The sequence below is a fragment of the Macaca mulatta genome, chromosome 6 (genome assembly GCF_049350105.2).
Source record: "Macaca mulatta isolate MMU2019108-1 chromosome 6, T2T-MMU8v2.0, whole genome shotgun sequence".
NCBI classification, from domain to species: domain Eukaryota; kingdom Metazoa; phylum Chordata; class Mammalia; order Primates; family Cercopithecidae; genus Macaca; species Macaca mulatta.
The window spans coordinates 156,309,982-156,324,908 of NC_133411.1; the positions used below are offsets into that span (position 1 = coordinate 156,309,982).

At 40.4% G+C, this 14,927-nt stretch overlaps 1 protein-coding gene across 3 annotated transcripts in view; it reads right to left on the reverse strand.

Annotated features, from left to right (window-relative positions):
- DPYSL3 (dihydropyrimidinase like 3) overlaps window positions 1–14,927 on the reverse strand; it is a 115,062-nt gene that overhangs the window by 26,844 nt on the left and 73,291 nt on the right. For all 3 annotated transcript variants that reach the window (XM_001102251.4, XM_077937319.1, XM_015141156.3), the window contains exons 2-3: window positions 7,885–7,973; window positions 1,531–1,715 (exon numbers count right to left, since the gene is read on the reverse strand). In XM_001102251.4, the coding sequence (XP_001102251.1) occupies window positions 1,531–1,715; window positions 7,885–7,973 (274 nt within the window). The remainder of the gene's footprint in view (window positions 1–1,530; window positions 1,716–7,884; window positions 7,974–14,927) is intronic.

The following is a 14,927-nucleotide window of genomic DNA, read 5'->3' on the forward strand; positions in this document are numbered from 1 at the left end:
AGAAATGAATGCAAAGATATCCATGACATATTATTTAGCAAAAATGAAAGGTTAAAATATAGTACATATACTGTGATCCTAGTTTTGCCAAAAAGGATTTTAAAAATGTGTACAATATACAGCCAAACTCTAACATTGATGTGGGATTATGAGGTTTATTTTCTTTTTGCATCTCTAGGTTTCCTAATTTATTTATGAAGGACACAATTGCTTTTGCGGTTCACTCTCATCACTGGGAATCTGACTTCCCTAATGCAGATGGCCAAGCATAATACAAATCTCAAGGATGCCAAACAGGTCCAACTCCTTGCCCAGATGGCAGAAAGCCAAGCCAAGATCACTCATTCCCGTAGTCTTCTATCAAAAGCAGCCTGAGTGCACTTATCGGAAAGCAAATGCATGGAGCTACATCACTAATGTCTGGGGCAACCCCAGGGCTTTCGTTTGCAGGCAGCTGCTGAGAAGTTAGCAGGCTTCCACCCTTCAGCTGGAGAACTGAACCCTGAATTGCACCTTTTATGGCTTTGGTGCAATTTTTCTGGGCTTCCACACCCAACTAGCCAAAGCTGAACCCTGCTCATTGTCCTGTCAAAAGGAAGTAAAAGACAGTGGATAATTCTACTGCTCAGGCTGTCCTGCACTCTCAGGGGATGTATATGGTGTTAAAATAAACAGTGCTCTCTGCCTGACCAAGTTTGGGGCCAGCACTGGGATGGGACCCAATTCATCAGGATTCCTTTGGGACAGGAAGGACTGCCCTGGAATGCTATTGGTTCAGTAATCCAATGGCATGCAACTCCCTAGATTTTTTTTTGGAATTGCAATAGAAAAACAAAACAAAACAAAACAAAAATTAAAAACAAGAGAAACCACTCCCACAGCTTGTCAAATTTTAAAGATATGAATTGGTCAAAATAGAGCACAGACCAGATAGCACTAAATGCGACTGGAAGTCAAAGATGCAGATGCCTCCAGCACCAGTTGCTTTTATGACATGACCAGCATCCCAAGAGAAGCTTTAAACCAAGCTCAGTGATTTTGAAAACCTCCACCAGACACAGCTTCACCCACTGAAGTTCACAAAATTTCCAAGAAATGTAATTCTCCATAATCCCTCTCTCCATGATACTCCTTAGCTCCATTCATGCTGCTCTGCCCTCCTTTCTCAGACCCAAGTGGGCAGTTTTGAAATTACATTTCATCTTCTATCCACAACTTTTTAAGTCTACTTTCACCTCTTACTAGCCCGGAGATGCTATTTCCTGATTCTACCCTCATTGCAGGAGCCAGCACCCGCTGCTAAGGTAGACAAGAGGGCAGCTGTTGCCATGACCAAGAGCCTCATGAATCTCCTCTCTGTAGTTACAGGGAGCTGCCCATTTCCTCAGCTGAATCTGCTTTTCTCAGGCAGAACATCTATAAACTGAACTGGGGCAAGTATACAAGTGATAGTAAGAGAGTTCTGGAGGTAACACGTTCATTAAACACACAGCTCTGAGAAACAGGAGTGTGTAAAATACGAAGACTTACTGATCATGGTGGTGCCACCTGCTAAGGCTGCCTTTGTCCCTTGGAAGAAGTCATCTACTGTGGTCATTCCCTTATATGGCATCTGGAAGTGAGTATGGACATCGATGCCTCCAGGGATCACCATCTTCCCATTGGCTTCGATGGTCTTCACTCCTCCAGGAACAATCAGATTGTCTCCAATTTGTCTGGTGAAACAATCAAACACCTGGTCACTTAAAAGTGCAATTTCCAAGACAAATATAATGGTATAAGGATTTTAAACAGTGTTACTTGTATTTATCAAATTAATCTTTGCAAGTGACTCACAAGCTTAGCAATCTATAAACAAAGATAGATATATACAGAAAACAATGTTTATAGTCACAGAATGAGCTGATATGCTGTTCGGTGGGACCAAGTGTCTTGGTTTAGTACTATAACCCCAGGGGTTTGACAGTGTCTAGAATATAGTGTGTGTAATAATTTTTAATACAAATATTTTTATTATTCTTTTCATTTTGTTCAAGTTAAGGTGAGAAATAACATTTGGAGAAGGATCTAAAGAGTATAAAATAGTGCACTGTTAGAAGAGACTGAAGAAGATAACAGTGAATCATTTAAAGAACAGGTATGGGATCTCCGCTATCTTTTAAGTGGGGTCATCTTTGCTCCTAATGAAAGATTCTGTCTGGGTTATTTCCCACCTAAGTCTTCACTCCCAATTCTACCCTTTTCTGATCATTTATCAGCCAATCACAGCTGATGGCAGATTCACCAGGAGGAAGTCAAAGATGCAGATGCCTCCAGCACCAGCTGCCTTTGTGACATGGTCAGTGTCCCAGTAGAAGCTTTTAGCCGAGCTTAGTGATTATGAAAACCTCCACTAGACACAGCTTCACCCAGGAAGCTTCAGAGCATCTTAGGGAGGAATAGGGGGTAGACTCAGGCAGAAGTAAGCCAATGAATATCTCAAAGGCAAGCCTCCAAGGAAAGTGACAATTACAACTAGTCCCCACACAATGCTGCTCATAGATCAGCCAGTATTGCTTGGCTCATATGTGGTATCACATCTTCGATTTAAATAGCTGGTTAAACATGTCCACTATGGATACCAGGGAGACCTATGATTCAGAAGCCTCTACATGACCATGAAAAATCTCCTACCTTGGGATATCTGTACCTCACTGTTCATGGCATCAACATTTTCCCCTTTTGTCCACAGGCAGCCAAGAAAGACACTCTCTTGGGGCAGTGAGAAGTCTACCACTAGCCTGCCAAACTCCAAGTTCTGCAACTAAAATAAAGTATTCCTGACATCTCTAAGAGTTCAACTTTACCACATCACCACTGGGCCATTCCACAGCCACCATAATTCAAAATATACTGGTGAAATGCAGCCTCTGATCATTAGTCCATTCTAGTTCAGATACTGGCCAATTCCATTCTTATTTTTCTTTTTCACAGGTTCCCCTTTAAGGAAAATTGAGAACCAAAGGCATGAAGAATTGCCTGGTTTGTGTGTGTGTTTTCATCCATTTTGACAACTAGTTTAAAAGCAAGCCTGAAATGGAAATGGCTTCCCCCTTCTTCACTGCTCCAGCAATGAAGGCCGCATTAATCCTTCAAGGCTCAGCTTCCATCTGCCTTCCTTCATCAAGTTTCTAGCAAAATCCAAGTCTAATAATGAGTGAGGCTGGATGTGGGCTATCTGGATTCACAATCCTGGCTCTGCTAGCTACTAGCTGTATAACCTTGGCCAAATTACCTTACCATGCCTCAATTCTTTCCTCTGTAAAATGTAATAAAGACGCCTCCTCCATAGGGTTGTGCTGCACATTAAACGTGAATATGTGTTAAGCCCATAAACACTGTTAAGTACCTAAGAATTCAGTAAATGTCAACTATTATAATTAATAACCAGTCCACTCCCTTCTCTGCATCTCACCTGTTCTATGAATATAATACTTGATATGCCACTCCTTGGTAATGCTAGGTCCTTTGCATATATACAGATATCTCAGTTCCCCTAAAAGACTAAAAGGTCCCAGAGGGAAGACAGCATGATGATTTGGGCCTTGATAATGAGTACCACACCATGTGACACAGCATGAGTTCAATATCTCAAAAAACTGCCTGGCACATAACAAATATTCCACAAGTATTCACAGACAGACAAATAACTATGTGATAGTTAGAAGAGGTCATTTCTGTTCTTATGCTCTGTGAGTTAAGAATGTTGTTGCACACATACAAAATTTCAGGATTGAATTATGATCATTTAACTCAACCTTCTCTCCACCACCAACACACACATCTGATGGTTAAATTCCTTCTACAACATCCTTGACAAGTGGCCTTTCAGTCTTTCTAATAGAGATGGCAAAAAGGATTTGTCTTACACCTTCAACCCTGGTTGTAGATCCCTGAAGCACTGTGTGAAGATGGATTCTAAACCTGTATTTAAGGCTCAATTGTGAAAAGTTCTGAGATCAGATGAGATCAGGCACATTCAGGGTAGTATGGCCGTAGCACCACTCCTATTCAACATAGTATTGGAAGTTCTGGCCAGGGAAATCAGACAGGAGAAAGAAATAAGGGGTATTCAAATAGGAAGAGAGGACGTCAAATTGTCTCTGTTTGCAGATGATATAATTATATATTTAGAAAACCCCACCATCTCAGCCCAAAAACTCCTTAAGCTGATAAGCAACTTCAGCAAAGTCTCAGGATAAAAATCAATGTGCAAAAATCACAAGCATTCCTATACACCAGTAACGGACAAATAGAGAGCCAAATCATGAGCAAACTCCCATTCACAATTACTACAGAGAGAGTAAAATACCTAGGAATACAACTTACAAGGGATGTGAAGAACCTCTTCAAGGAGAACCATAATCCACTACTCAAGGAAATGGAAGACACAAACAAATGGAAAAAAATTCCATGCTCACGGATAGGAAGAATCGATACAGTGAAAATGGCCATATTGCCCCAAGTAATTTATAAATTCAATGCTATTCCCCTCAAGCTACCATTGATTTTCTTCACAGAATTAGAAAAAACTACTTTAAATTTCATATGGAACTAAAAAAGAGCTTGTATGGCCAAGACAATCCTAAGGAAAAAGAACAAAGCTGGAGGCATCATACTACCTGACTTCAAACTATAATTTTACAGTAACCAAAACAGCATAGTACTGGTAGCAAAACAGATACATAGACCAATGGAACAGAACAGAGGCCACAGAAATAACACCACACATCTAAAACCATTTGATCCTTGACAAACCTGACAAAAATAAGCAATGGGGAAAGGATTCCCTATTTAATAAATGGTGCTGGGAAAACTGGCTAGCCATATGCAGAAAACAGGAACTGGACCCCTTCCTTACACCTTATATAAAATTAACTCAAGATGGATTAAAGACTTAAATGTAAGACCTAAAACCGTAAAAACCCTAGAAGAAAACCTAGGCAATACCACTCAGGACATAGGCATGGGCAAAGACTTCTTGACTAAAACACAAAAAGCAATGGCAACAAAAGCCAAAACTGACAAATAGGATCTCATTAAACTAAAGAGCTTCTGCACAGCAAAAGAAACTATCGTCAGAGTGAACAGGCATGGGAGAAAATTTTTGCAATCTATCCACCTGACAAGGGGGTAATATCCAGAATCTACAAGGAACTTAAACAAATTTACAAGAAAAAAACAAACAACCCCATCAAAAAGTGGGCAAAGGATATGAACAGAGTCTTGTTAAAAGAAGACATTTATGTGGCCAACAAACATATGAAAAAAAAAGTCATCATCACTGGTCACTAGAGAAATGCAAATCAAAACCACAATGAGATACCATCTCACGCCAGTTAGAATGGCGATCATTAAGAAGTCAGGAAACAACAGATGCTGGAGAGGATGTGGAGAAATAGGAACGCTTTTACAGTGTTGAGAGTGTAAACTAGTTCCACCATTGTGGAAGACAGTGTGGCAATTCCTCAAGGATCTAGAACCAGAAATAGCATTTGACCCAGCAATCCCATTACTGGGTATATACCCAGAGAAATATAAATCATTCTACTATGAAGACACATGCACACGTATTGTTTATTGCAGCACTATTCACAATAGCAAAGACTTAGAACCAACCCAAGTGCCCATCGATGAGAGACTGGATAAAGAAAACGTGGCACATATACATCATGAAATAGTACGCAGCCATAAAAAAGAGTGAGTTCATGTCCTTTGCAGGGACATGGATGCAGCTGGAAACCATCATTCTTAGTAAACTAACACAGGAACAGGAAACCAAACACCACGTGTTCTCACTTATAAGTGGGACTTGAACAATGAGAAAATATGGGCACAGGGAGGAGAACATCAAACATCAGGGCCTGTCAGGGATGGGGGAAAGGGGAGGGATAGCATTAGGAGAAATACCTAATGTAGATGACAGGCTGATGGGTGCAGCAAACCGCCATGGCACATGTATACCTATGTAACAAACCTGCACGTTCTGCACATGTATCCCAGAACTTAAAGTATAATAATAATAATAAAGTTCTGTGAACAATTAGTGCTGCCTATGATGAGCTCTGAAATGAGGAAGCATTTGATAACAAATTTTTCTCATTCTCTCCAAATGAGAGAGCTTGCTACCTCCGAATAGAGCCAACTATACATAATAATTTTTTAGTTAATAGAAAAACATAAAATCAAGTGTGGCCCATTGTTTCCATTTTTCTTACTTCCAGTATGAAAACGTAATAATGTAAATTGGCAAAGTAACTATGAACAAGTATTTTTCGTTCTTGCATTTGTTCATTCATTCATTCATTCATTCACTCGCTCATTCATTCAATGTATTTGACTAATACATTGACCTTTATCAAGTTATTTACTCTCTGTGTGCTGCTTTCTCCTCATCTCAGGAAAGAGGATAATAATAGTATAGTACTTACTTCGGAGGGCTGCTGGCTGATTGACAGAAAGCATGCAAAACGTTTAACATTGTGCCTGGCACATACTACACACTCAAAAAGTAGCTCTTACCAAATTTTTATGTGCTAAGTCCTGAGTTAAGTATTGGGGATATAGAATAAACAAGATACGCAAGTAAGATACGAGAGCAAGTAAGTCTCCTTACCCTCAAAGGAGACTAACAGTGTCAGAATTGCCATGATTGATGAAAGCACAAGCTGGTTTTGTTTGGTTATTTTTTTTTTTTTTTGAGACAGAGACTAACTCTGTCACCCAGGGTGGAGTGCTGGAGTGCAGTGGCACAATCTTGGCTCACTGCAACCTCTACCTCCTGGGTTCAAGTGATTCTCTTGCCTCAGGTTCCTGAGTATCTGGCATTGCAGGCATACACCACCATACCTGGCTAATTTTTGTATTTTTAGTAGAGACAGGGGTTCACCATGTTGCCCAGGCTGGTCTCATACTCCTGAGCTCAAGTGATCTGCACGCCTCGGCCTCCCAAAGTGCTGGGATTACAGGCACTTAATGATAGCCGCCATGCCCAGCCGAGCGCAACTGTTTTGAAAGCACACAGAAGGGAAAGCTAGCCTAGACTTTGGGGCTGGTAAAAAACATTTGTCTGCAGAAAACTATATCTAAGCCAACTTTTCAAAGATAAGCAAGAGATCTCTTATAACCAAAATCTTTAACTAGTCAATGAAGTTAAGTCATATAAAAATAAAACTAAAAGAGACCATAGGGGACTAATAGAATGGGTTTGATACACCCAGTCTTATACAACACCTTAGCAGGGTAGTGTACTTTGTTTTCTGTGATGAAACACTATGTAAATCAAATCTTCTTTTAAAGTTTACTATGTAGGGAATCTACACATAAAACTTACCTGGCTGTGCCACTTACAGGCATCCAATAGTATACATTTTGGAATGTAATTATACATGCCTAATGAATTTATTTGCAAATCTTGCATGAAATATATGTCCTGTCTGTGCTCTGCCCGCCTAAGTTCTATCCTTATGTCAAGGTTCAGATTAAATACTCTCTCTACCCCAAAGCGTTACTTCTAAATGAATTTCTTCTTCTTTGTACTTCTAAATCACTTATCCTGACTTCAACTCGTTTGATACCTATTGCACAAAGCCTTATATTTTTAGGGTGCTGTAATTTGTGCACATCTTCCAGTATCCTTAAGGATGATGGCCACATCTTGCACTTTTCCATGACCCATAGAATGCACATCAATACTTTCTGCACAAAGTTGCCCTCAGTATCGTTTCATTCTGTTGATTAAATTAAGATTTTTTCCACTACATTCATGTAATCCAAGCTTCTTTATGAGCCATTAATGAAGAGAGGAAGTGCAAAACAATAAAGAGAAGAATTCCATATACATACTTTATTAAGCCATCTTCCATGTAAATATCAGCATAAAAGGACTGATCATCGTTGACGATTCTGCCTCCCTTGATAAGGAGACGGTCACTCTAGAAAAGAAGGAAAACATGAGTCATTATCACAGGTATGATTTCAGAGAAGAGTGGTCTGCCAAGGTTTTCCCAATTCATTGTTCTAGATGTCTAGTAGAAACACATTTACCAAAGACATATGTGTGCTCAATGCACTCAACATTTAGTGTAGGTGTATTTGTTGGGGAGCCAGTCTTTCTTGGTTGTCCTTAACTCAAATTATTCTAGAGTTTCACCTCTTGCTTCTGCAATCTATTAATATTATAGCCACCTGGAAACATATATACTCAAGTAAGTGAGACATTCTTTATATTATTATATTTTCTGATTCAGTAGGCACTAAATATTTAAAGTGGGATAACCTATGCCTCAGTGCCTAGTGCACTCTCTGGTACTCTGTTGACACTCAATGGTGATTCTCAAAAATAGAACATATGGCTAGGCATACAAGGAAAGAGGCTTTTAAAAGTATTTGTAATGACACGAGGGCATGCTCAGATCATGGTTAGGTCTAAAATTCAGCACACTTACAAATGTATGCACAAGTATACACAATATTGCAAAATGTGTAAGAAAACCACTAGAAGGGAAAAAGGCAAAGTATCTATAGTATTTAACTCTCAGTGGAGAAATTGTGCAGGATTTATATTTACTTCATTATACTCAATATTTCTCACATTTTCTGAGTGCATTTCTTTATTGTTTCAATTATGAGACAAATAAAGCCTTTTTAAAAATTATAACTTACCCTATAACTTAAAGTATAATAAAAATAAAAAAATTATAACTTAGATGAAATTTGAGTCACCCAACTGGAAACAATGCAAGTTATTAACAAAGTAAACATATACTTTACATATAAGTCAGGAGAGGGACAAATCAGTGTCAACTCGACAGATCACAGGTTTCATCAAATGAATGGAGCTTAGACTGGAGTATGAGGGATGGATGCAGCTTTGTTGGGTTCATGGAGGAGAAGACAACTCCCAGGAGTCTGGCTGAGTGTAGCTATAGCATGAATAAAGAATGAGAGGCTGGACTTTGTGAAGAATTCAACTTCACAAAGAGATTTCAACTCCATCCATCCATCCATCCATCCATCCATCCATCCACCCATCCATTCCCAGGTCATTGCTTTTATGGAGCTTAAAGGGAAAGTCTGGTAATAGAGAAATAAACTCAAAAAAAAAAAAATCAAGCAATCTAAAATTATATTAAGCGTCACAAAATAAAGGGGAGTGGGCTTAAGAGGCTGGAAAACGTCTTTTCAGGGAAGAGCAATGTAGATGGGGATGGGGGTGAAGAACTTCTGTAGGTAGAAGGAATAGCATGTGCACAAGCCCAGAGGTAGGACTAAGTTTTGTTGCTCTGAAAACCTGAAAAAGCTCAATGTGGGAGGAGTTTAGGGTTCAAGAAAGAAAGTAGCATTAAATCAGATTGGGGAGGTAGGCAGGCTATTCATGCTGGGTTTGGTAAGAGTGAGTTAGAATGAAAATACACTGAGACATATGTCAGGATTGTAAGAGGAGTGAAGATCTGTGTTGAGAAGTCAGCCTTAGAATGCATTGCTCAGGGCAAATGTTCTCCATGGCTATTTGACTATGGGGATTAAGAATCATTGATCAAGTGGTCAGGGGCAGGGAGACGTCATATGCAGGGCCAACCATGGTCATCATTCCCTTGATGCTGATTCTATAGCCCCTGATTGAGAACACCAGCTTTCAAAGAGGATATAAATTTTATGGAGGATGGAGCCCCAAAACCAGGTTGACTTTTGGCTTCAGAAATGAAAGGGCCAGAAAATGAGATTTGAAGGTAGGCCCCATCTGGGATATAGAAAACTACCACTTAGCTTCTCCTGCTCTTCTAAGGTATTGCATAAGAAGAAATTTCATCGTGTCATATTGTGAGGGGAATTATTTTTTTAAAGATACAGATCAGTGAGGTGTTTCAAAACAAACTACATGTGTGGCAAGGAAGACATGCCTAGGAGGTCAAACACAAACGTCCACCACACATGATAAACAAGCTCCTCATGATCTGGTCTGTCAATATATCCACCCTCATTTCTATTATGTATGGCCTGTATTTTAAAATGACAAAACATGCAGTTCTTGTCACATTATCAGGCTCTCTGTCCACTGGGCATTTACAAAAATGTTCTCTCTGCCTTCTCATATAATCACCTGGCATCTAGCAGTCATCTCCTTTGTCAAGGCTTCAAAGGGCTTTTCCTCCATGATGTGTGACCTGACCTTCCAGCAAATTTCACCTGCTCCCACTGCAGTTTAGTTGGAAAAATAACAATGTTCTACTGTAGCTAATTTATTTATTATTCAAGTATCTCTTGACTAAACCAAAGACTCCTTTAGTCCTGGAACAATGTATCTTTTGGTATTTTACCTTAGTTCCTGGAGCTCATCCTAGACAGCTATTCCATACTGGTTGAATGAATAGGTGAAGGGTGGGACACAGGAGGTTGTATTATATCCACATGATGGAAAGGCGTCTGGGTCAGAATATTGTGGGAAGTGGCCAAAAATTAAATTTTGAGAAAATAAATGATGGCTTCGTGATATACTATCTTAATAGTACTGCAAAATTACATGAGGCAGTCCTAGGTCTGTGCTTCCAAACTAGTGTGTACATTAGAAAAATACATATTCCCAGGCTGTGCTCTACATCACCAAATCTGCATTTTATAAGCTCCTTATGCAGCCATCAGCCAGCCCAGTACCAAGTCACAGACTAGCACAAGGAACCACTGCCCACCTCCCTACCCCCAACCCCACCCCACAGTTCTATGTGTGTCCAGGAAGGTGACAGAGCATCTTCAAAAGGAACTTCATAATAATAACAATCTTGGTAACTGTAAGAGTACCCTCCCTCTCATAATTCAACGCTTTCCTGATTTTCTTTATCTTCCTAGCAAAGAGCTGAACTAAACTGGTTTTTGGAAAGGGGCCAGTTTCTGTCTGAACTGAGACTAGTTATGAAATATGACCAGCCTAAGGACTCCCAGCCCCGAGCCACTGGTGTGATCATCACTCCCTTCAACAAGCATGAAATGTCAGCAAAGCAGCAAATGCTATCTCCAGCCCTATGTACATCAGGGGGATAGTAAGCACTGATCCAAGTGGAATTAACACCATTGAGATGGTATCATTGGAAACTTTTCAAATAGTAATTAAATAAAATCTTTCTGGCTCAATAATCAGCAATCTAAACAGAGCCCAAAGATGAATGATAGGCCTGGTGTAGGTTTCAGAGAAGAGATTAAGAAGACTTTGCTTCATGGGCTACAAATATTAATGTTATTATTATTTGTTTTCACCATGCGGAGCAAAAATATCAAAATCTGAACTTAAAGAGCTCAAATAAATGCCTCCTCTAGGGGTCCTCAGCTTGCCCTGCTACCCTCCCCAATTTTAACTCTTTGCATGGAAGGGGGATCCACTACAAAAGGCAGCCTAGGCAAATCAGTCATCAACAAAGAGGATTCTGAAAGGCAATTCTTGGGCTTGGCACTGGGGAATGTGAGTGTGGGGTATGACACAACCACTGACCACCCCCAGGTCACATAAAATCAAACCTCACTGGACACAAAAAAGTGTTTGTCTATGAATTCATGGATAAGCCTGATAGATTAACACATGCTAGGATCAAAAGCCAACAAGATGAACAAACCCAACATCTCTGATTAAAAGTTGTTCTCTGCTTTGCAGGGACATGGATGGAGCTAGAAGCCATAATCCTTAGCAAACTAACACAGGAATAGCAAATCAAACCCTACATGTTCTCACTCATAAGTGGGAGCTGAACAATGAGAACACATGGACACAGGGAGGAAAACAACACACACTGGGGCCTGTCATGGTGGTTGTGGTGCGAGGAGGAGGGAGATCATCAGGATAAACAGCTAATGCATGCTGGGTTTAATACCTAGGTGATGGATGGACAGATGCAGCAAACCACCATGGCACATGTTTACCTATGTAACAAACCTGCGCGTCTCGTACATGTATCCCAGAACTTAAAATAAAATAAAATAAAATAAAATAAAAGTTGCCCTCAGTGATGAATATGGCTCAGTGGGCCTCTTCACCTTCTGTTCCTGGCAGCCAATACTGCCAAGCGTCCATGAGCTGATGCCTGAGGAGGTCAAATGGTCTTGTCTACAAGTTAGCAATCTTTCTAATGTAAATATATATATATAGAGAGAGAGAGAGAATGATGGTATCTCTAGGGCACACTATGGTAACCTGAAGGGTATCCAGAACCCAAAATGAACCTACTCAGAGCCTGAAGCAACCAGCCACTGACCTGTCTTAGGCCCTGCACAGCTACCAAGAGCTGAGTGTGTCACTGTCTTGCAGCCCAGAGGGGTTCCAGGCACACCAGCTGGCAAGTTTGGGTCCAGCTGAGTTTTCCCACTGCTGTGAGAATCAGACCACTTAACTAGGTGTGTGATCTTGAGTTGGGACTTAACGTCTCAGAGCATCGTTTTTTTTCATCAGCCCAGAGTGGATAATAATACTTAGCTCGCCTCACAGGGTGGCTGCCAGTGTGTGTGTGTGTGTGTGTGTGTGTGTTTGTGTGTATTATCTAGCACACAAGTAAAAAGCTAATAAATATATTTATTCCATTAATATTATTTATAATACTTTGAATGTTTTTAAGTCTTATGAAGTACGCTGGTGACAGACTATTTTTATTTTCCAAATGGGGAGATACACACAGAGAGGTGAGTGACCTTCTCCAAGTGACAGAGTAGATTAGTTCCAATTTGAAGTAAATCCATGTCTCCCATCTCCTGGCACTTCACTGATTTCTCCTAGGCCACTGTACCAAGTGTCTTTCAACCTTATAGCAAGCAGCTCTTTCTGACAGAGCTCTCTTCTCTGATACTGAATTTGTTCCAGTGTCCAAACTGCTGACCAGTTCTCTGAGGCAGGTAGCTTTAGGAATCCAGTAACTTTTAAGCCACTGCTTATAAAATCAGTGCAATACACCTGCCCCTTATGGCCTGAATGTGTTAACGTAGTTTACAAAGGGATCTACTTTGCAATCCAGCTTGGCACAGGACTTTAAAGTGTGATATAAGTGTAACATCTTTTCCTTCACTAGGGTATGATACTGATTAGGAAAACTAACCATAAAAAATTGAGTGTGGGAGAAGAAGAATGAAAGAGAGAGGAACAAAGAAATGAATAAAGGAAGTAAAAAGAGAGAGAAAGCAAAAGAGAGGGAGGGAAAAAGGTAAGGAGGAAGGGAGGAAGGAAAGGAGGGAAGAAAAAAGAAAGGATGGGGGCCAGGTGCGGTGGCTCATGCCTGTAATCCCAGCACTTTGGGAGGCTGAGGTGGGTGGGTCACCTGAGGTCAGGAGTTCGAGAGCAGCCTGGTCAACATGGTGAAACCCTGTCTCTACTAAAAATGCAAAAAAAAAAAAAAAAAAAAATTAGCCAAGCATCATGGCAGTCATCTGTAATCCCAGCTACTTGGGAGGCTGAGGCAGGAGAATCACTTGAACCTGGGAGGCAGAGATTGCAGTGAGCCGAGATCGCACCATTGCACTCCAGCCTGGGTGACAGAGAGTCAGTCTCAAACAAAAAAAAAGGAAAAAGAAAAAAGAAAAAAGAAAGGAAGGAAAGGAGGGGGAAGAAGAGAAGAAAGAGAGGAAAGGGTGGGGAGAGAGAAATGGAAGATGTAATAAATGCTATAAGGAATGTTATTAAGAATGACAGATGCAAAGTAAAATAGGCAATGAAAAGACAGAATCTTCAGGTAAAAGCCTACTAGAGATGTTGGGCTCCATTTTAGTTTTCCTGCCCTAGTCTTCAACTTAGAGAACATAAATTACCACCTTGGTCTATCTGAGGTGATGAGAACACGCCTCCTGGAGAAACCAAAGCCCTCCATGGACTTCTTCCCAGTCAATAAAATCAGCCTGAGAACAGTGCTTAAGACACATCTGTTCCACACTCTGCAGACATTCCAGCAGCTCAGAGTAAAAACTATAATCCTATAAAGAGGATTTAAAATGAAGAATGAGACTCCCAAAATCAAATATTTTGTTACCTGCATTAACAAAATGCAGACTCTGGCCTTCTCAGTGTGGATTCAAGATCCTTTTAAAATCCAGATGAACGTGCAGGTGGTTATTTAAAATAAATTCCCATTTGGGCAATTAGATTTGATTTCCTAAAACACTTTCACTCTTAAGAAAACATCAGGACGGATAGACTGCATGGATGAAATCTTGTTTTTCTTCCCCAAAGCAGCATCACTTCAAGAAGAGAGAAAAAACCAGACATTCTAAGATAGTCCAGTTGACTTAAGGTGATATTTAGGAAAAGGTACTAAATAGGCTCTCAGGAGACTCGAGTTCTTATCCTGGCTCTGCTATTAAATAGGTTGCCTTGGGTGAGACATGCAGACATGAGCTTGACTTCTAGCACCAACACTGCCCGTGTTTGGATAAATGACTTCATCTCTCTGGGTGGGCTTCAGTTACCTCATCAGTGAACAATGGGGACAATGATACCTTTTTCTGAGGGTGCAGACAGGGATTATGGAGTATACTATATATAAAGGGTTGAACTCTGCTTGGCACACTATAAATGCTCAATACATGTGAGCTATCATCATCATTATTTCTTACAATTATAACCAGCCATTGTAAAACTCCTCTCTCACAAATACTCAAGAAGGACTGAACTAACACTTTGTTAATCAAAATATAACAGACCTTGCCATAAAGGGAATTCCAGAGACGCCAGTCCCCAGCCAAGCCTCAGCAACTGTTCTCAGCTCCTGCCACCAGCAGCCAAGGTCAGCCAAGACTTCCCCTTTTAAACCCAACCCCACAGGGCAAGTTCCCATGGCCCCTCCAGGTCATTTTTCCTCTGGAAATAAGCCCTTGTGAGGAGATAACAATCTACTCTCTTCCAGCAGGACTGTAGAGTGGGCAGT